Source organism: Lagenorhynchus albirostris, chromosome 11 (assembly GCF_949774975.1).
Source record: "Lagenorhynchus albirostris chromosome 11, mLagAlb1.1, whole genome shotgun sequence".
In the NCBI taxonomy this organism is placed as follows: Eukaryota; Metazoa; Chordata; class Mammalia; order Artiodactyla; family Delphinidae; genus Lagenorhynchus; species Lagenorhynchus albirostris.
Window position 1 is genome coordinate 68,019,725 of NC_083105.1, and position 23,513 is coordinate 68,043,237.

Sequence of the window (23,513 nt, forward strand, 5' to 3'; positions counted from 1 at the left end):
CTCCTCCACTCTCATGACCTAATCCCCTCTCAGAGGCCTCACCTCCAAATACTGTCACATTGGCAATTAGGTTTCAACCTATGAATTTTGGAGGGACACAAACATTCAGTCTACAGTTTACGCTCGTGTAATACATGTCTCCTACCTCTCAAGTCAGTTAACATTCCTATTTTACCTCTTGAGGCATGTTTTGTTCCAAATTTTGATGTGTAGTTCAGGCATGCCAGATCCTTCCTCCCAACCATGCTTCCTCTCCTTCCATTTCCAAAACTCAGAAGCTTGAAATACTGAACTACAACGGCCTGTACAAAGTGAGTGATCATGTAACACATATGTGTTAATTAAAGAATGAAGAGAAAGTGCTTTTCTAGAGTATCATTCTGATTCTAAATAAACAATCGAAAGGATGTTCATATACTAGCATTAATTTTATCGAAATGACATTTTACATTTAAGAAAATAGCATAAAGTCTAATACACATATGAGAAAATTTGTTTGACTTAAAGAACATCAAAAAAAAGTCAAGAGAATGGAGTTGGGCACCCCCCTGAGGAGTTGCGGCAAAACTCAGATGAGTAAATAGAGGACCCCAAAGGAAAAGTGATTTCTCCAACGTCACGTGGCTGATTGGGACCAAGGCTGCCACTGAGACCTGAACCTCCAGAATTCCCATCTGTGCTTTGGGCTCCCTTACAACAGTCATAAGTTATAAGATCTGGAAAGTCAGCCTCTACCTGTCAGGTGAACAGAGTGGGAGCTAACGCATTTGAGCTATTGCTTTTGAATTCTACCCAAGAGGATGCACACGGCAGGGAGGAAAACCCAGAAAGTGGCTACAGGGGATGCCGTTAGGGCCGGAGTTGAGTGGCGAGGTTGGAATCCTGAAACTGGACATCAGTATCCCACAGCAGGGAACTGTTCTCTGTGGAGACCTGCAGCTTCTTCAGAGAGCTCACACATGTGTCCCACGAGAGATCCAGGCCTTGGACGCCTGCCTACACAAGGCCTCTGTCATCACTCAACGTCACTAAGTAAAAATCAGCAACCCGGAGAGAATTCCAATGGATCCCAGTGAAGCAAAAAGACATTTGCTCCAAAAAGGAAGAAAACAATTCCACTCCTAATAGCATCAAGAAGAATAAAATACTTAGGAATAGATCTAACAGAAGAAGTAGAAAATTTGTACAATGAACGTTGTTGAAAGAAATTAAGGAAGACCTAAATAAATGGAGGGACGTCGTGTGTTCATGGACCAAAAGGCTTCATACTTTCAAGGGACTTTCTGAATTGATCCACAGATTTAATGCCTTGTGGGTGAGGGCCACGGCCAGGGCTTGCCTGAAGACTGCCCCGTTGGCAGCCCGAAAGGACAGCTCCCAGAAGGCAGAGTCTGGGTCGGAGAAACCAGTGAGAACCGGAAAATATCGGGCAGCAACCAGGGACGGGCAGTGGGACGGTCACTGCTGGGGGAGGGTCAGAGGGCTGGTGCTGGGGGGACGGCCCTGCCCTTGAGCTGGGAGGAGACACGCTCTCATTACACAGTCCTCTGTATTGAGTGGGTTTTGAAACTCTGTGTGTTGGGGGCTTCCCTGGGGGTCCAGTGGTTGAGATTCCATGCTCCCGGTGCAGGGGGTCCAGATTTGATCCCTGGTTGGGGAATTAAGGTCCTGCATGCCGAGATGTGCAGCCAATAAATAAATAAAAATAAATAAATAAATAAAATGGGTGATTAAAAAAAAAGAAACACTTTGGAAAACTTAAAAAAAAAATTCTGTTTGTTGGGCCTTCCCTGGTGGCGCAGTGGTTGAGAATCTGCCTGCCAATGCAGGGGACACGGGTTCAAGCCCTGGTCTGGGAAGATCCCACATGCCACGGAGCAACTAGGCCCGTGAGCCACAACTACTGAGCCTGCGTGTCTGGAGCCTGTGCTCCGCAACAAGAGAAGCCGCGGTAGTGAGAGGCCCGTGCACCGCGATGAAGAGTGGCCCCCGCTCGCCGCAACTAGAGAAAGCCCTCGCACAGAAACGAAGACCCAACACAGCCAAAAAAAAAAAAAAATTCTGTGTGTTAATTTCCTTTCCAAAAACCCTTAAAAAAATAGACCAAGGAAGGAATCCCCTGGCCGTCTGGTAGTTGGGGCTTGGCGCTTTCAGTGTGGGGGGCCGGGTTCAGTCCCTGGTCGGGAAGCTGGGATTCTGTGGGCCGCGCTGTGTGGCCAAAAGAGAAAAAAAAAGAAAAAAAGACCAATGATTGGATTTTTTTCAGTGTGGTATATCCATACCATGAAACATTATTCAGCCTTAAAAAGGGAGGGAAATCCTGACACAGGCTACAACCTGGATGAACTTTGAGGACATTATGCTCAGTGGAATAAACCAGTCACAAAATGACAAGTACTGTGTGATTCCACCTGCATAAGGTACTTAGAATAGTCACATTCATAGAGACAGAAAGTATAAGGGTGGGTGCTGTGGCTGGGAGGAGGGGAAGGGGGAGTTAGTGTTTAATGGGGACAGAGTTTCAGCTGGAGAAGACAGGAAGTTCTGGAGATGGACCATCAGAGCACCACAATGTGAATGTACACAATGTCACTGAACTGTACATTTAATAGTGGTTAAAATGGTAAATTTCATGTTACATATATTTTGCCACAAAAGGAAAACACGGACTAATGAAAGATGGACGAGACAACTGCTTTGTCATTCTCTCTGAGTGACTAAGAGAACAATGATGCTGTTGACTGAGACAGGAAGTGGGGGGGAAGGAGCAGGTTTGCGGGAAGATGCAGTCAGCTCTGAGCATCCCTTAGGATATGTCCGCTGTGTGCGCGTGTGGGCAGGGCTTTGCACCCGCTGTCACCCACCCTCACAAGGTGGGTGTTCTTGTGTTAGCTTCTTCACAGGGAGCTAACAGGCCTGGGGCCAGGAGGTGAACCCAGGCCTGCCCCTCCCCCGTGCTGTGCTGGGGCTAGGGTGCCAGTGAACCACCTCTGGGGAGGTGGCAAGCAGAAAGGGGGGTGATGTGGAGCTTGCAGGATGCAAGACAGAGGATCCAAATTTCCTGAGCTGAGAGCCTGGGAAAGCCACGGGCATGGCTAGGCCCCAAGGAGGGGTGGGAAGAGGAGGAGAAGGACAGAGGCAGCTCTGAAGGAAGACCTACGTTACGACACTCCCCCTGCACGGAAGCTGCTGGCATAGCATCCCCCAGGTCCCCAGGTTGAGGTCTGGGCCTCGCTTAGCACCTAGCCAACAGCTGCCTTGGGGCCTTCACCAGCTGCAGGAGAGGAGCCGGCTCAAAGTGACCTTATTCTAAATCAGGCCGGCTCTACTGCTGGCAGTTGGATCCCTGTCAGCACTCGGGCCTGCACTGGGCTGTGAAGAGCCAGCCTGGAGGAGAGGTACAGGCTGCACTGCTCTGCGGAGAGCAGGCCATCTCGGCGGAAGCAAAGACCCCAGCAGGCTGAGCCAGCTCGGGAAGACGGACTAGAGGGTGAGGCCTCCTGGTCGACTGGATTTGTTGGGCTGGGGGCTGGGGGGTCGAGGCGCTGTGCAATTCCCAAGTCACGTGAAAAACTATACGCATTTCAAGGAGGAGGCCACTTCCCAGCTCTAAATAATAGAAGCATCCAGAGGGGAGGAACCAGAGGCTTCTGCCAATTGATCTGGAGGCTGGGAAAAGGTCCCACAGTTATTAATAACCCCTGTGCTCTGGGAACTGATTTCATGCACCAGACAAAGGGATTAAAAAATTGCTCTTGAAGGCAAAGTGGTTTCGGCCAAAGCTCCACTTTCTGTTCTCCCAAGGAATAAGCATTTTTCTCCCCGGGGCATGCTGAGAGCTGATTGGCCTCATGATAAATCTGGTGGGCTGCGAGCTGTGCCACTGACTGGCATTGGTATACTTGTATAACCTCTGTCTTCCTAGTGTTTCTCTGGGGGCGACCCCCATCTCAGTTTGCTCAGGTAGTGGTGGGGGGGAGGCGCGAAACAGGTGCTTGGGTGGCTTCTGGGAACCAGAGCTGAGGATGTACGCACTCAGGGCTGGAATCCTAGAAGATAGAGACTATGTTAATTCATCCTTGCAAAGTGAGTGCAGTGAACTTCACCTTGTGCAACAGGGATGTTGCAGGGATGTTCACTCCAGGGCTGTCCTTGGGCATGTCTGGGCCCACTCAGCAAGGGGTTACAAATAAATACATGAGAGGCCTGAGGAAACACTGTTAGAAATGATGGTCAGCTCCCTTCACTCACTCACTAACCTGTGTGCAAGCAAGTTTTTTTTTTTTTTTTTGGCCGCACCAAGCGGCTTGCGGGATCTCGGTTCCCTGGCCAGGGATCGGGCCTGGGGCCCTGGTGGTGGGAGTGCCGAGTCCTGGCTGCTGGACCGCCAGGGAATTCCCCTAACTGTGAGGAACTGGACAGGAAGTCTGTGCTCCCAGACAGGACGCAGTGCCCGTCAAGTTCAGCCACTTTGAAAATGAATATTGAATGAATCGAACGCTGTTGGAATTAATTTTACAGACAACTAACCACTACTTATAACTCCCTTCCTGTGAGGATTTACTTCATCATCTCAGCTAAGGACAAAAGAACTACCTCTTTACCTTGCCCCTGCCCTTCTACCGCTGGGGTCCCCAGTCCCCAAGGCAGGGTCAGGAGCAGGTATCCACAGGACAGTCATTTCCTCTGGCCCTGCCACTCGCTCCCTGTTCAATGCTGGTCAGGTCCATGTTTCCTCTGTGAAATCAGTGTGCCTGGTACATTCAAAGGTAAATTCTTCTTTACAATTCCTTTCCTGCAGCCCCTCTGTCTGCTGATGAGAAAGTAGACCGTAGGTTTTCTAATTCTCTCAGAGCCTCCCACCTAGGCTCCCGCAAGAGCCACCCAGTGGGTCTTTTGTCCCTTCAAACTCATTTTCCTTCCTGCCGGAAGAGTGATTTTATTAAAACACAATCTGAAACAGGTAAAATTAAAAAGACTGATGTCAGAGAAAGACAAATATCATATGATATCACTTATATGTGGAATCGAAAATATGATACAAATGAACTTATCCACAAAACAGAAACAGACTCACAGACATAGAGAACAAACTTACGGTTACTGGTGGGGATAGCGAGGGTGGGGAGGGATGGATTGGGAGTTTGGGATTAACATACACACACATGTGGAATGGATAACCAACAGGGACCTGCTGTGTAGCACAGGGAACTATATTCAACATCTTGTAATAACTTATAATGGAAAAGAATCTGAAAAAGTATAACTGAATCACTTTACTGTGCACTTGAAACAGCAAAACACTGTAAATCAACTATAATTCAATAAAAATTAAAAAAAAAAATGACTGACAGGGCTTCCCTGGTGGCACAGTGGTTGAGAGTCCGCCTGCCGATGCAGGGGACACGGGTTCGTGCCCCGGTCCGGGAAGATCCCACATGTCGCGGAGCGGCTGGGCCCGTGAGCCATGGCTGCTGAGCCTGCGCATCCGGAGCCTGTGCTCTGCAACGGGAGAGGCCCGTGTACCGCAAAAAAAAAAAAAAAAATGACTGACAGACCAAGAGTTGACATGGACGTGGAGGAACTGGAACGCTCACACACTTTAGGTGGGACACAAAATGACCACTTTGGAAAGGAGTTGGGCCGTTTCTTACAAAGTTAAACATACATTTACCATGTGACCTGGCGATCTCTCTCCTGGGTATTTACTGAAGACAAATGAAAACACATTCCTACAAAAACTCATACGATTTTTTAATAGAATTTTTATCTGTAATAGACAAACATTGGAAACAACCCACACGTCCATCCACTGGTGAACAACCATGGTCATCCACACAATGGAATATGAATTAGCAACTAAAAGGAATGAACTACTGATATGCACATCAAAATGATGAATCTCAAAGGCATTATACAAATGAAAGAACTTAGACATGGAAGACCACATACTGTATAATTTCATTTATATGAAATTATAGAAAAGGCAAAACTATTGTTTCAGAAAACTGATTAGTGGTTGCCCAGGGCTGGGAATGGGGAAGAGGATTGACTGCAAAGGGCACAAAATAACTTTTTTGGGTGATGGTGGTTTTAAAACTGTATACATTTGTCAAAATTCATTGAAATTTCTTACTTAAAGTTGGTAAAATTTGTTGTATATAAATTGCACCTGAAGAAAGCTGATTTTTAAAATACAGGCATAAAACTACTATATATAAAGCAGATAATGGGGTCCTGCTGGATGGCATGGGGAGCTGTGTTCAATGTCCTGTGATGGATCATGATGGAAAAGAGCGTGAAAAAGAATATATATGTGTATATATATGTATATATGTATATGTATAACTGAATCACTTTGCTGAGCACCTGAGGCTGGCACAGCATCGTAAGTCAACTATACATCAATTTAAAAAACAATAGTAATAAATGAAGGCATATAATAATAAAAAAAAACCCCACAGTCTGCAAAAAAATTGAAGAAGTGATAGAGGATTGCACAATGTGGAGACTTCACGCAAGATCTGTTAGGAGGCAAGTTCCATCCGGTGAGGCCTGGTGTGGGAAACAGAGCCTCATGCAGTACTCTTCTAAGGCCGTGGTTCTCAGGGCGTCAGGAGAGCTTGGAGAACTTGGCAAAAACACAAAGTCCCAGGCCCTCCCCTACGGTAATGAGCTTGGTCCCCTGTGCTGCTTATGAGGCTCTAGGCTTATCGGACTTCACTTGTTTCATCAAGGTCACCCTGCTTGCCCCCTCAGAGCTTGGCACACATTCTTTCCTTTCCTGGAATGCTTGAGCAACTTTCTGATTCCCGAGATTGGGTTAAGTCCACCTGCTATGCCCATGGATTACTGTACTTGCCTTTCATCAGGTATACCACTTTTTAAAAATTTATTTTATTGAGGTATAGTTGATATGCAGTGTTGTGTTGGTTTCTGCTGTGCAGGGGTGATTTGGTTTTACATAAATATGCATTATATTTCCTGTTCTTTTCCATTGTGGTTTATCACAGGATATTATTTATTTGTTTACATTTTGTTTTTGACTGTGTTGGGTCTTCGTTGTGGTAAGCGGGGGCTGCTCTTCGTTGTGGTGTGCAGCCTTCTCATTGCGGTGGCTTCTGTTGTTGCAGAGCACAGGCTTTAGGTGTGCGGGCTTCAGTAGTTGTGGCACGTGGGCTTCAGTAGTTGTGGCTCCTGGGCTGTGAAGCACAGGCTCAGTAGTTGTGGAGCACGGGCTTAGTTGCTTCATGGCATGTGGGATCTTCCCGGACCAGGGATCGAACCCGTGTCCCCTGCCTTGGCAGGCAGATTCTTGGTCACTGCGCCACCAGGGAAGTCCCTCTCCATGTGTGTTTTTTTTTTAATTTAAGTATAGTTGATTTACAATGTTGTGTTAATTAGCACAATGTTATGCTAATCCCAAACTCCCATGTACCTTAAAATTTTGCAAATAAAATTTTATTTTATGTAAATTATATCTCAATAAACCTGAGTTTTGAAAATGATGGAAAAAAAAGTCAAAGTATTACTTTTCAATTATGTCCTTCCATACCTGCCCACTTTAAATAAAAGATGGCCCACCAAAGTCACCAATGCTTGATTAACCTCCAAAACAGTGCTGGTTTGTGCAGTGGAAGTGTGACACAAGCTGAAATTCAGGAGAACTGATGGCAAGAAACCACCATGGAGTAGAAGAGAAGAGATGACAGTGTAATTGGCAAATAACAAGGTGGAGAGTGAGTGTGGGCAAGTCTTTCAAGAAATGTGACCTGAAGAGGGAGAGAACTGGAAAGGGGTACAGTCCCTGACATTTGTTTCCTTCCTAGAACTTACTGTTATTTATAATTTTTTAAAATTATTTCTTTTTTTTCTATCCTACCAACAAGCTAGTTGGTAAGATATACAGTAAGTCTTACATGAGGGCAAGAACTAGGTATGTTTCCTATTCACTGTTGCATTCCCAGTAGACTACCTAACAGAGTCAACAAATATGAATGATTGAATGGATGTATGAGACAAGCTTGAATTTTTGTTTTTCACTCAATAGCAAAGCTTCATCCAGCTTACGTATGGAGACATTGGTTCTTGTTTGGTTTCCAGAATGTGGGTTACTTATATGCCCAGCCATTATAATCAGACTATATTTAACCTTTAGGCTAATAAATATACATGTGAGGACAAACTCAGAGTGCCGCATCTGATTTGACACCTGCCTATACATTCTACCTCTAGTTCATCAGAAAGCTTCCTAGGTGCAACAGCAAACATCAAAGCATCTCAGCCTTTAATATGGTTAATGCCTCCATCCCTTCTTCTAAAGAAAGAAGGCACAGGGAGCTCTGGCCAGCAGGGGTGGGGGGAATGTAGGAATAGGATACTCTGAAAACAAGAGCTGGCATTTTGGGACCAGAGCTAATGGGGTGAATTCATATTAGATCTGGGTGATAGCAGCAGTCTGGTACCAGAAAGAAACTGCACATTGATGGGGACTGTCAGAGGCCTCAGCTTGTTTTGGATGAACCCTGCCTGCACTCTTCATCTCCCTTAATTTTGATCAGTGGTTCATGAAATAAACAATGATTCACTTCCAGTTGATAATGGTAAAAGAGTTGCCTTGCAGAGAACATCGGAGTATTAGTCACCAGCAATTCTGGTTTGAAAATCGATCAGTTGTGAGTTTCCAACAGTGACTAATGTACCAAAAAACTGAATTGGTGGCTTGCAGATCTCAGCATTGGATGTGAACCATAGTGAATCATGGGCACTAAACAACCAGCTGTACCTTGGTGACACCGAGATGTTTTTCTCGGCCCATTCAATCTACAAAAAGCTAATGGGAGGGATTTAAATAAAGAATGACAGCTCTTCTGATATGATAATTGTCTCCTGAATAGGAAACCTTAATCCTAATAGGCAGGTTTGACCAAAGCACATAAAAACAAACATGTTTTTAAGGAGGATTTTTATGCTAGCAAAGACATTTTACTCTAAGACATTTGTATTGTGGCCACTTTGTAAATATTTGCAGGATGAAGATAAATACCTCAAAGAATTCTACCAATGGTTACTGGGAGATGTGGGGAAATAGCAAAAGTGAAAATAATATCTGGGCTTTCTAACAGATGGAGTCATAGAAATACTTGGAGTTTTGTTAATATGAAAGATTTGCATTTTTCGTCTATTAGAGATGGTGCGACAGGGGGCACACACTCATGACAAAGAAGGAAAAGACAGGCAGGGTTTCCCACACTGCTGAAATGGATCGAGTCACTAAACTTGGTTAAATGTTGCTTTCTATTCTTCTAGAATTTATTGTTTCTATTTTAATTTTGTGCATTTATACTATTATATATGAACTCAGGGACCTTTGAAAACATGACCTATACTTTAGAAATTTAATAAGTATGACTTAGGTCTCCCAGCTCAGGGGAGTATTCCATTCAACCAATAAATCTAAGACTGAAGAGGAATAACTATGTTCTACCAACAGCTGTTATACAGAAAAACTATGCAGTATCTCCAAGCCTTTATTAAAGGGCATTTTCTTTCAAAGATTCATAAATTGGAGGATTGTTCTTGGACTCAGAGTTGCTATTCCAGGCTTTAGCTATTAGAATGAAGGCCTATAATAGGGAGGTTACTAGTAACTAATGTAACACTGTTTAATTAATCCTTTTTCCTTAAACCTTACTCACCTTTAAGAGATGAGGAAAAGATCCTAAGTTAAAGACCCTCACGGTCAGTGTGGGGCTGACATTGCATCACTGTAGAAACATATCCCACGATTTTTAAATGCACCTTCTAGTTGTAGGTAAGGCACATAATTTGCAACCAAGACGATTTTTTAAAAATACTGAAAATAAATATTTCTAAAAATTTTTCAGAAAAAAATTCATGAGGATTATATATCTTCTTATAAAGCATCAGTTAATCACAAAGTCAAAATACTTTTAATCATCCTTTTATTGTCTTCAGTGAAGTCCTCTATCTAAAGAAATTTTCAAAACTGTCCTAGAGTATTATATATTTGAAAGTCCTCACCAAAGTAGTTAATTCAGCAAGAGTGTATTTAATGCTTACTGTGTGCCAGGCACCATGCTAAGTCCTAGGGACACGATAAGTGAGATGCTATCCTGCTCTCAAGTAATGTGATCTGAGCATAAATATGTAGAGAACTTAGCCACCATTTTGATTTTAATGCATTTCTTTAAATTTTTAAAGGTTTTTAAATTTAAAACCCTATGAACTATTTATTCTCTATCTTTCTACTAAAAAATGAGAATAACAAAGAGTGAAATTTCGCCACAGAATTTAATTTAAGAGCCTTTTATTCAGTACCTGGGCAACAAGTAATTCGAAATGACCTCTATCTCTTGGGAGAAAAATGAATATGCTCTGGACAAGACAAATCAATTAATAGCCAAATCAGTAAATACATTTAAAATTTTCCTGGGGATTATTTATGTTTAAATATAGATATCTCTCCAGCCTTCTCTCTCACCTTCTGAATATCCTCCCTGTTCCTATTTCCTCCTGTCCTAATCGTGGGTTGACCCGGTACAAGTCTAGCATCTATCAGCAACATTCTGCAAAAACATTCTTGCCAAGCTCATCACTGATGGTCCTCTTAGAGTGAAATCCCATAGACACTTTGAATTTTGATATTATTTGATATATTGCTAGCATTTGACTATTGACATTGTTATATCTCTTGATATTCTCTCTTCTCTTGGCATCTATGACACACCTTTTTTGGACTTTTCATTCTTTTTGTCCCCTCTTTCTCTGTCTTCTCTCCAGATGCCTCTTCTGCCTGCTCCCAAATAAAAGAGCTCTGTAGGTTTACTCTAGTAGATCTTTTATTTTCACTGTACACCTGCTCAAACACCCCATACATGTAGATAATGACATCTACAAAAGTATAAAAATGTAAACCAAGAAATAAATGTTAGTTATATTTCTGTCTCAGACCTCACTCCCTCACTCCTCAGCTTCAGATTCCATATAAGGACCCTGCTTACTAGGTATCTCAATTAGTACATCAAGTTCAGCATGCTCAAGCCTGGATTCATTATGCCTCCATTTAAGCCTCAGTTCTCCACCAGGATCTCCTGTCTCAGTGAATAACATAAGCTCCTGTTCAGCTGCTCAAGCCTAACTACTCAATGATACCCTAAACTTCTCTCTCTGCCTCACTCGACATACCTAACCAATCACCATGTTTCTGGCCCCTACTTATCCTGAGATGACACTTCAGCCCTAGCAAAACCATCCTGAGAGCTCACCTTGAACCTACACCTTGGTGGGTATTACCTCCTGCCCCCATATTTCTCACTGGATAGAAAATTATGCTGTCAGAGTCCTTATTTTCTCTCTCAAAGTTGTATTCTCAGCAACATGGAGAGCACCTGGTGCTCATAATACCAGTCATAACATGTCATAATACCAGTTAAAACAACTAACACAATAGTAAGTAGTAAAACCAGGACCGAAAGCCAGGCAACTGGCTTCAGAGTCTGCTTCTAACCACTATTTCATATTGTACTCAGAGCTTAAGTATTTACTTAAATAAGTTAAATGCAAACAAGACTTGCTCTTAATTCAGCAAAATTAAGTCTCGAAGGGCATGGGATTGTGTTAATGCCCAGGCATAAATATACACCTGAGAGTTAAATCCCTCAGGTATAAATACAGAATTTACTTTTTAAATGAAAATCTCTAAATAATATGACAACACATTACTTCAACAAAACAGTAATGCAACATCAATCATCTTTTTAGCCAGAAGTAGGAAACAACATGTAGCAAGAAAACCAGGTGAAGCATATCCTTGGATTCTTCTGCTGAGAAGTAGCCAGATTTAAATGGAGCTTGTTAATTTAGTGCAATGTTTAAAGTTAAGGTGACTGATTCAGTAGGTACATTACATGCTTTGGGCTAAAAATGTTCTGCTTTTCCTCACAGAGGCAGCTTTTAATTAAAGAGACATGTTGAGATAGAAGGAAGGCTAAAGGCAAAAAGACAAAATCCATCCAGAGAGAAGATATGGGCTAATTTATTATTTGGGAAGTGAGGAAAAATGCTGTGCATAATCTAGTTGCCCCTGGAACCTTTCATGAATCATTGTCTAATGTAAAAATTCTGTTCATAATGATGATGGGATTATGGAGCATATTAAAATATAATTAGCATCCTCTCTATTAAAAATCAATATGCAGTACTTTTCTAGTTAAAAATGTCGAGTCACAGAACCTTCAAGTTTGATGAAAATTTTAAGTGATTTACTTTTTTCTCATTCATTGTGAAAATCCTGTATAGCATCCCTGAAAGACTATGTAGCCTTGGCAGGAATACTTCCACTGATGGGGATTTCAGCAGTTCATCAGGCAGGCTCATTCAGCACTCAGACGCTCTCATTATTAGGGAATTCTTTCATACATGTATCCAAAGCTGCTTCCATGTGACTTAACACTCATTGACTCATATCTTAGTCCATTTGGGCTTTTATGACAAAGTATCACACACTGGGTGGCTTATATACAACAGATATTTATTTCTCACAATTCTGGAGGCTGGAAGTCCAAGATAAAGGCACCAGTATGGTTATGTTTGGTAAGCGCCTCCTTCCTAATTCATAGCTGGCACCTTCTCTCTGTGTCCTCACATGGTGGAAAGGGCTAGGGGTCTCTGTGAGGCCTTTTTTATAAACTCACTTATCCCATTTCTGAGGGCTCCACCATCATGACCTAAGCACTTTCCAAAGGCCCCACTGCCTAATACCATCACATAGGGCATTAGGATTTCAACACAGGAATTTTGGAGGGATACAAACATTCAGACTATAGCAGTCCATATTCTGGCCTCCGGAGCAAAGCAGACAGAATTACTCACTCTCCCACACCTTAATCTTACAGTAGAAAATAGCATTGTAGAGCTGAAAAGGACCACAAAAAATAACAAAGCATCCCTTTTACAGAAAAGAAAATGGAAACTCAAAGTAGTCATACAGGTCACACAGTTGGATATTAGTAGAGCTATTACTAAAACCCTTCTAACTGACATTTCCCCTGATTCTCAGGTCATTTTTATTAGTTTATTCCATTTATTATTATTATTATCATGTCACTCTTCCACACATGTATGTTAAGACAATAATTGTTTCTCAAAGTGAAATTAAGGAAACACTCCCATTTACCATTGCAACAAAAAGAATCAAATACCTAGGAAAAAATCTACCTAAGGAGACAAAAGACCTGTATGCAGAAAACTATAAGACACTGATGAAAGAAATTAAAGATGATACAAACAGATGGAGAGATATACCACGATCTTGGATTGGAAGAATCAACATTGTGAAAATGACTATACTACTCAAAGCAATGTACAGATTCAATGCAATCCCTATCAAACTACCAATGGCATTTTTCACAGAACTAGAACAAAAAATTTCACAATTTGTACGGAAACACAAAAGACCCCGAATAGCCAAAGCAATCTTGAGAAAGAAAAATGGAGCTGGAGGAATCAGTCTCCCTGAGTTCGGACTATACTACAAAGCTACGGTAATCAAGACAGTATGGTACTGGCACAAAAACAGAAATATAGATCAATGGAACAGAATAGAAAGCCCAGAGATAAACCCACACACATAGGGTCACCTTACTTTTGATAAAGGAGGCAAGAATATACAATGGAGAAAAGACAGCCTCTTCAATAAGTGGTGCTGGGAAAACTGGATAGCTACATGGAAAAGAATAAAATTAGAACACTCCCTAACACCATACACAAAAATAAGCTCAAAATGGATTAAAGACCTAAATGTAAGGCCTGACACTATAAAACTCATAGAGGAAAATATAGGCAGAACACTCTATGACATAAATCACAGCAAGATCCTTTTTGACCCACCTCCCAGAGAAATGGAAATAAAAATAAACAAATGGGACCCAATGAAACTTAAAAGCTTTTGCACAGCAAAGGAAACCATAAACAAGATGAAAAGAAAACCCTCAGAATGGGAGAAAATATTTGCAAATGAAGCAAATGACAAAGGATTAATCTCCAAAATTTACAAGCAGCTAATGCAGCTCAATATCAAAAAAAACAAACAACCCAATCCAAACATGGGCAGAAGATTTAAATAGACATTTCTCCAAAGAAGATATACAGATTGCCAACAAACAAATGAAAGAATGCTCAACATCATTAATTATTAGAGAAATGCAAATCAAAACTACAATGAGATATCACCTCACACCGGTCAGAATAGCCATCATCAAAATACCTACATACAATAAACGCTGGAGAGGGTGTGGAGAAAAGGCAACCCTCCTGCACTATTGGTGGGAATGTAAATTGATATAGCCACTATGCAGAACAGTATGGAGGTTCCTTAAAAAACTACAAAGAGAACTAACATATGACCCAGCAATCCCACTACTGGACATATACCCTGAGAAAACCATAATTCAAAAAGAGTCATGTACCACAATGTTCATTGCAGCTCTATTTACAATAGCCAGGACATGGAAACAACCTTAGTGTCCATCGACAGATGAATGGATAAAGAAGATGTGGCACATATATATAATGGAATATTACTCAGCCATAAAAAGAAACAAAATTGAGTTATTTGTAGTGAGGTGGATGGACTTAGAGTCTGTCATACAGAGTGAAGTCAGAAAGAGAAAAACAAATACCGTATGCTAACACATATATATGGAATCTAAAAAAAAAAAATGGTAATGAAGAACCTAGGGGAAGGATGGGAATAAAGACTCAGACCTACTAGAGAATGTACTTGAGGACACAGGGAGGGGGAAGGGTAAGCTGGGACAAAGCTAGAGAGTGGCATGGACATATATACACCACCAAATGTAAAATAGGTAGCTAGTGGGAAGCAGCCGCATAGCACAGGGAGATCAGCTCGGTGCTTTGTGACCACCTAGAGGAGTGGGATAGGGAGTGTGAGAGGGAGGGAGATGCGAGAGGGAAGAGATATGGAGATATATGTATATGTATAGCTGGTTCACTTTGTTCTAAAGCAGAAACTAAAACACCATTTTAAAGTAATTATACTCCAATAAAGATGTTAAAAAATAAAAATAAAAAAAATAAAGAAGTTTCCCCATTAAAAAAAAAAAGACAATAATTGTTTCTTGATTAGCTCTTGAATGGTCAAAGTTAAACAACCTTGTTAGACTTGAATAATAACCATGAAACTCAAAGCAGGAAAACCAGCAGCAGCTCATTTGTTTCTCAGTCAAGAATAAAGTTAATCATGATCTAAAGATGCCCACCCAAACCATGAGAGCACTAGATAAAGTACTTTTAAAAAATATAAATATGCTAATCATATAAATATGCTAATCATCATAATTTTCTCTGTGCAACAGAGTGGAATTGAAGTGGACAGTTGTACACAGATGCACACAGCAATGCTCTATGTTTTCCAATTTCCAGGCATCTAAGTAATCGCAGACCACAGTTTTTACCAAATGCTTTGCCACTGTAATACCTGTATTACTATCTTTCCAGCCTTCACTAGTTTTCTTGCCATTTGCTGTCCAGCCCTCAAGACTAAAATTTCTGCTTTTTGCTGTGACAGCACTCCATTTCCAGGGATCAGTGACTGGATACATCAGGATAGGCTGGTTTATGTTGCAGTATCAAATAATCCCCCAATCTCAATGGCTTACCATTTGCAGAGGTATATTCCTTGCTCACACTACATGTGTTGTAAAGGATGCTGGGCTTATCCAGGTCATTCAGGGAACCTGAATGACAAGTGTTCCAGCTAGACACAGACTTCCACAACGGCTACCTAGAAAGGAGCCCCTTTCAGTGCTTCTCGCTGGCAATTAAATGCTTCTACCTAGAGGTAGACACAAGCCTCTTTCACTCACATTTTAATTGGTCTAAGCAAGTCATGTGATCAGAGGGGGCAGAAAGGTACAAATCTCTTGTGTGTCTCCAAGGCAAGGAATTGAATTATCCAGGAAGCCCTAATGACCATGAGCTCTCCCAACTCCTTCCTCCACCAATTCCCCGACTAATCACAGAAGAGTGTCTTCCTTATTTTTTAAATAGTTGAGCCTTTGGGAAATATCCCAAGATGCTTCCCCTCAAAAGCATATAAATTGTGTCTCTAGAGAGTAAATAAAGTGGGGAGATAGAAGCTAATATAAATATCATACTACTTATTTTTTTTATGTCTATGTTTATGTATACATTTACTTCAGACACAGGTGAGTGAAAAGGGATATTGGTAGCCCCTCTGGAAAATAGAACAGTATATGGCATTAACCTAGGATTTTGATTTTAAATTTTTATTCTTTTTAATTAACAAAAGGGCTGGGAATGGGGCTTTGGAAGGGAAGTTCTATAAATAGTCTGCCCTTTCCCATTTAGTGTTTTCAAATCAACCACAATTTAGTCTCCTCCCAGGCATAAAGGCCCATGTGTTATAGCAGACTCATCTTTGCACAATTACAGAAAGAAATAGGAACCATTCTTTCCAATGTAGAGACATCTATCACTAAGAATCAGGAAGAACTTAGACACACAGTTGCAAACGAAATAGTTTCTGACAGGCATTTGTGAGTTAAAGCAGCTACACTTAGGTAAAGGTAAGTTTACTACAACAAAATTGCATGTTGTACTGTTTAAACTCATAATCACATTGCAATGTATAAAAGCTTTCCTTTGCAAAATTTCTTCACCACAGATTTATTACACGAATATGTCTCTCCTTAACTAGGGTAAAACCAAAAGAAAATACCTCTTTTTGAGTGGGTGACACATAGTATGTAAATACTATCTTTTATTTCATTTAAAACCTTGCCAATGATTTCTGTATTTTTATCTCCTAGAGCTAAAAAAACAAATGCCCTTTACACTTGCTAAATCCCTTTTATCTGAAAAGTATGAACAAAAAGGGAGATTTTTTGCTTCCTACATAATTTCCATGTTCAATATTTTGCATCAGATTTTTCTCTTTTAAAACCATGAATACTGTTGTCAAGATAATCTAACGGTATATAATGGATAAAATAGGAAAAAATATGTTCAAAGCGGCATTTAAATCTTCCTCCAGTTGTTTTATGCTCTCCATGATTTGAAATATTACTTCTGAAACATAACAATAAAAATCATCTCTCAAATATATTACCTAATAATCAATAATTTTACAGAAACAATGACTACAAGAATAAGTGTGAATTTTAGTTTGCTCTCCATTTAAGAATATTATCTATTTGTCAGTGACTAATTAAATTATTTTACAACATTCAAAATATGCTTTAGATTATCCATTGGGACTGTGTTATCACATATGTCAAAAATAAACACACTTGTATAAACAGAGATTGGTAATACATAGATTTGAGTAATAACGTTCAAGGAAAATGTACTAAGATGATTAAGGAGAAATCTAGTATGGATTCCTCTCCTCTGAAACAACAATTGCAACTAAGAGTAGCTAATGACAACAATAATAGAGGCATTCAGATATGCATGGCTCATCTTTGCAAATGATATACGTGTGACCTTGGTAACTGGCCACATTGAACAATAATCAACGGGCTGCCTTCGAAGATACATTAAATGATACAAAATATCTGTAAACATAGTAAGTAGATATTTTAAAAGAGAGATAGTCTATAAAGACTTTTAATATTAGAGTTTATTTCCTTTTAAATTATGATTCTTAAAACCCCTGCACAGAATTCTATAGGGTAGAATGATTTCCCAGAATCTCACGTTCTTGTTTAGCACCATTATCTAAACAAGGATTAAGGATAATCATTTGGAATTTGCACACCGATGTATCCTTTGTTTTTCTAGAGACAGTCTAATATAATGCTTAGTAACTGGGGCCCTGAATTCAGAGACCTATGCTTATAATAATAGCACTTACTTACAGGGTTATCAGGATTAAATGAGTAAGTTCTTAGCATAGTGCCTGGAGCAAAACATATCTTCAATGAATACTTGCTAAAATTATAATATTACATATTATTTAGTCAAGCTACATGGGGAACTTACAAACAGGAAACAATACGAAGTAAATGTGTCATAAAATAGGCCACACTTGACTCTGAGGCAAGTTGTGAATAAACATCTACAAAATCATATTCATTTTTACAACATTATTGAAAAATCTACTTTTTGTTTACTTGCTGTTAATTGAGTTCAAAATGCCATACATCTGAAGCAATATTTAGTAATAGTGCTAAAGCACAAAGATAGCTTAGAGTGTATATTTTCCTCCAAGTACTTAGTGACCATGACTTTTGTAGCTTGTACATGAAAAAAAATCAACCCTCAGAGTTAGATCCAAGAATAAACAGACTTTTTTTTTTTTTTCATTTTGAAAGGCAGGTGAACAGAATGCAATTTAGGAAGCACAAGTCATCATCAATTACAAGGCTTCTGGGTGTTAATGTAGATAACTTTTCATACATCGGGTTGAATCACTGTCACACGGCCTGGTGGAAGTGCCCTTCTTGCTGTCTCTATATTCCTACCATTTCTGTCTAAGCTTCTTCAGATATACATAATGTTGACTCCACAAAAGACAAAGTTCCATAAGACATGGATTGTTTTTTAATTGCAATGATTGGGCTGGAGAGCTAAAGGAAATTATTGGTACAAAAAGAAGTGCCAAAGAGCCAGATGTGGTCTGTAAAGAGGTTCCTTCACTGTATGATTTCTTCAAAGCAAAATTATATCCTGTCAAATACACTGGAAATTCAGTACTCACTGGGGACATTTTTATACCCGATTCCATTGATGAAACTTATAGCTTATTTTTGCTGACTCAAATACCTACTTACCTCAGGTAAAATCTTATTCGCTTTACTATATTAGTAAATGTATCTCTTATAAATGTGTATTTGCAACAATGTGTAAGCAGAAATTAATTGATAAATAGGATAATGGTTTTCATCATTTTAATGGAGCACAGTGCCCACTAGAAGTGCCTCTCTAGATAGAATTTTATATATCTAAAGAAAACGAAATCCACCGCAAGTCCTTGTGAATGAGGCAAGACATATGCCAATAAATGAAACAATCTCTTACCAGAATAAAATAATCCTAACATTTCCTTTCTTCCAGAAAGCTCTTGCAGATTTTCCCCAATCAGGATAGGGCTTGTCCTGAAGCATCATATCAGTGACCTGAAGCAATGAAAGAAACTTATTTAGCACTTTCAGAAATCTTCCATTCAGGTTTAAATATGTATATAATTCACATTTTGTTAAGAATAAAATATGTATGTATTTTAACATTAGAATATATGCAGAGATGAAAATTAGAAGAATATACTTCAGTTAAAAGTTTTAACAGTTCATTTGACTTCACATAATGAATGAGCATGTTTAAGGCTGTTCAACGTATCAAATAGTGATTTTTTTTAAAAAGATTACCTTATCCAAGGAGGCATCTTTAAGATACTATTAACTTCTCCATAGAAACAAAAACATAATAAATAAAATGTCATAATCTTTTTAAGTTTGTCTAAATCAGAAACTCCAAAATTCAAACATTTCCTGATGTGTCTAGATTTTTACCTATATCACTAGTCAAAATATTACCTTCCTTTCTCTCCCTTTTTCCCTTCAATGATGTGTGAGATATAAGACATGAACCCTTTTTATGGCATATTATTCTAATTACCCAGTATTGTTCCAAAAATGTTCCACCTCTTTTTCTCAGGTGCACAAATCCTGCCTGTCTTGGGTAAAGTCACATCACCACTGTGATGTTTTCACCATTCCCTCCAACTGTGGGAGCCTGATTCCTCCAGCTCCATTTTTCTTTCTCAAGATTGCTTTGGCTATTCAGGGTCTTTTGTGTTTCTATACAAACTGTGAAATTTTTTGTTCTAGTTCTGTGAAAAATGCCATTGGTAGTTTGATAGGGATTGCACTGAATCTGTAGATTGCTTTGGGTAGTACAGTCATTTTCACAATGTTGATTCTTCCAATCCAAGAACATGGCATATCTCTCCATCTGTTTGTATCATCTTTAATTTCTTTCATCAGTGTCTTATAGTTTTCTGCATACAGGTCTTTTGTCTCCTTAGGTAGGTTTATTCCTAGGTATTTTATTCTTTTTGTTGCAGTGGTATATAGGAGTGTTGCCTTAATTTCTCTTTCAGATTTTTCATCATTAGTGTATAGGAATGCAAGAGATTTCTGTGCATTAATTTTGTATCCTGCTACTTTACCAAATTCATTGATTAGCTCTAGTAGTTTTCTGGTAGCATCTTTAGGATTCTCTATGTATAGTATCATGTCATCTGCAAACAGTGACAGCTTTACTTCTTCTTTTCCTATTTGGATTCTTTTTATTTCTTTTTCTCCTCTGCTTGCTGTGGCTAAAACTTCCAAAACTATGTTGAATAATAGTGGTGAGAGTGGGCAACCTTGTCTTGTTCCTGATCTTAGTGGAAATGGTTTCAGTTTTTCACCATTGAGAGCAATGTTGGCTGTGGGTTTGTCATATATGGCCTTTATTATGTTGAGGTAAGTTGCCTCTATGCTTACTTTCTGGAGGGTTTTTATCATAAATGGGTGTTAAATTTTGTCAAAAGCTTTTTCTCCATCTATTGATATGATCATATGGTTTTTCTCCTTCAATTTGTTAATATGGTGTATCACATTGATTGATTTGTGTATATGGAAGAATCCTTGCATTCCTGGGATAAACCCCACTTGATCACAGTGTATAATCCTTTTAATGTGCTGTTGGATTCTGTTTGCTAGTATTTTGTTGAGGTTTTTGGCATCTATGTTCATCAGTGATATTGGCCTCTAGTTTTTTTTGTGTGTGTCATCTTTGTCTGGTTTTGGTATCAGGGTGATGGTGTCCTTGTAGAATGAGTTTGGGAGTGTTCCTCCTTCTGCTATATTTTGGAAGAGTTTGAGAAGGATAGGTGTTAGCTCTTCTAAATGTTTGATAGAATTTGCCTGAGAAGCCATCTGGTCCTGGGCTTTTGTTTGCTGGAAGATTTTTAATCACAGTTTCAATTTCAGTGCTTGTGATTAGTCTGTTTATATTTTCTATTTCTTCCTGGTTCTGTCTCGGAAGGTTGTGCTTTTCTAAGAATGTGTCCATTTCTTCCAGGTTGTCCATTTTATTGGCATATAGTTGTTTGTAGTAATCTCTCCCGATCCTTTGAATTTCTGGGAAATACTTATCATATTTTTTAGAAGGAAGCAATCCGCTGCTATATGACCAATTATCACAGCAGCATGTTTTGGAAAAATGACATTCAAGGACAAAGGATTTTCTTAGGAAAATAGCAAGATGAGGCAAAAAACATTTTTTCTGATGCCAGACAGCTGGTCTTTTTCACTCCCAGCTACAACTCTTTAAGTCGTATCATCAGATCAATGTCAGGTCACTTGCAGCTAAATTGGCAGGAGCAGAGACAGTCATTAAAGGGATGCATTCAATAAAGAAAAATCCAATTACCTTCTGCATTAGAGAAATCAAATTCATTTCTGGTGTTGGTCAAGGACAGTCTTTGTGGGAATACATGCAGGAAAGGGGGGACTGAGGACAATGCAAAAATATTGCTGTGTAGCATAAATACAATGTGAAACTTGTTGATGCTTCACTCCAGGGAAGATTATTAGAATTTGAAATTGCTGGTCTTTCTTTCTAAGCTGGGAGATATTTGCCTAACTCTTTGAGTCTCACAATCCTTCCCTTTGCCCTTCCTCTCTACTAGGTCTTTGCACAAAACTCAGAACTTCATTACGCCCCTTATCACATTATACCTTGTTGGCAGTCTTTCTCAGTAGAATATAAGCTTATCTTGGGGCTTGAGTATAGTACAATCTGAGCAGGAACATGCATGTTGAGATTTAAAAGTCAGTAAATGATCATAAAAGCAAGTGATCTCTACAGCAATCTAAGTGAAGACTTTGCTTCTCTGTGAGTTTAGCCTCTATGACATGGTGGTAACAAGGGCAGCAAGAAGATACAATGGCATCGGTAATATCTTGCATTTGCTAGAGAGCTTCATGGATTACAAAGCTCTTAGATGTATTCTTCTTAAGAATTGTTGTAGCAACTTTATAAAATAAGTCATTATATCCTGCCTTTCGCCCATGGAGAAAGAGAAGTTAGTGAGCAGGGTCACACTTCGAATGTACTGTTATGTGCACCAGCTCTGGGGCCAGCCTCCCTGGCTTCTAATCCAAGTTTTGTCTCTTACTATTTTTTGATTTGGGGCAAAGTAATCAACCACTGTGTCTCAGTTTCTTATTCATCATCTATAGGCACACAATACATGTTAGCAGGTGTTATAATAATTATAGATGTTTATTGTTGATGTCTATCATTCTGCTTCCTGTGACTGTGTTGAATAACTGGATTTGGAGTCAAAGGGATTGACAATCAGTCTCATCTCTTCCATAAAGACAAAACTATCATATATTGAACCGTTAGAAAGTGACAAAGATACAGTACAATGTTAAAATACATTACAGATTAAATTGCTGTGAAAAATCAAAGGGAAGGGAGGTCAGTAGCCCAACTGTACATGTAGGTACTCACACGTAGGTACTACATATAGTTTTATGTTAAGCATGTGATATTAATAAAAAATACTGATTTATTAGGATACAAGGTCATAACATAATAACAATAACAGTAGCTACATAGTGCCTCTCTTGAGATAGCTATTATGCAGTGGAGTATCATTTAAGAGAAATAAGTGCTATGCCATTAATACACGAGCATATACATTAAGGATATTAATGAACAAACATACACATACAATTTTGCAATGCTCTTTTACAACTTTTCTCTATTTAACAATATATCTTGAACATTATTATATTTACATCAGTACCTGTAAATTTATTTAAATAGTTTCTTCTTTGTTTCATCTTCTATCCTACATTCTTATGTGCATTTTACTGTAATATAAAAGGTTTCTATTATTTCTGATTATTATCTTTATAATTAAACTTCATTTAATAGATGTATTTTATTATTTCTGTTGATTTTATTTATTCCCTAGTATGAGCATTGACAAAATTATTTTTCTGCTTCTTCTCCCTCTGCCTTCTCCCCCTCCATCACCCTATTGTACTTATTATATTATTTTTCCTATTAACTTTTTGACTCTTTGAATATATTAAGTCCCTATTTTATTTATCATCTTTAAATGATACCTTTTCCCCTCATCTATAAAAGATGTGAACTTTAGAATATTATACTTTTTTACACCATATATCATTTCTATGTTGTTATGGTTTGGGAATACCTCTATATTCTGGTCTATAATCAGAAGCCATGCATTTCTTTTGACCTTAGTTCAAATTGCCTCAACAATCTTTTCCAGTACTACTGCTGGAGTTTTTCCACTACTTCCAATGCCTGAACTTTTCTCTATAACATTCTTCCGGAAGATTTGTGAAAACAATGCAGCCTACAACCAAATTGTTTATTTTCTTTACACGTGACCAATAATTAGGCTGAGTATAAAG

General features: G+C 39.3%; 1 protein-coding gene across 12 annotated transcripts in view; it reads right to left on the minus strand.

The window, feature by feature from the left end:
- TMEM117 (transmembrane protein 117) overlaps positions 1 to 23,513 on the minus strand; it is a 564,965-nt gene that overhangs the window by 209,848 nt on the left and 331,604 nt on the right. For all 12 annotated transcript variants that reach the window (XM_060166509.1, XM_060166503.1, XM_060166504.1 and 9 more), the window contains one exon: positions 19,087 to 19,184. In XM_060166509.1, the coding sequence (XP_060022492.1) occupies positions 19,087 to 19,184 (98 nt within the window). The remainder of the gene's footprint in view (positions 1 to 19,086; positions 19,185 to 23,513) is intronic.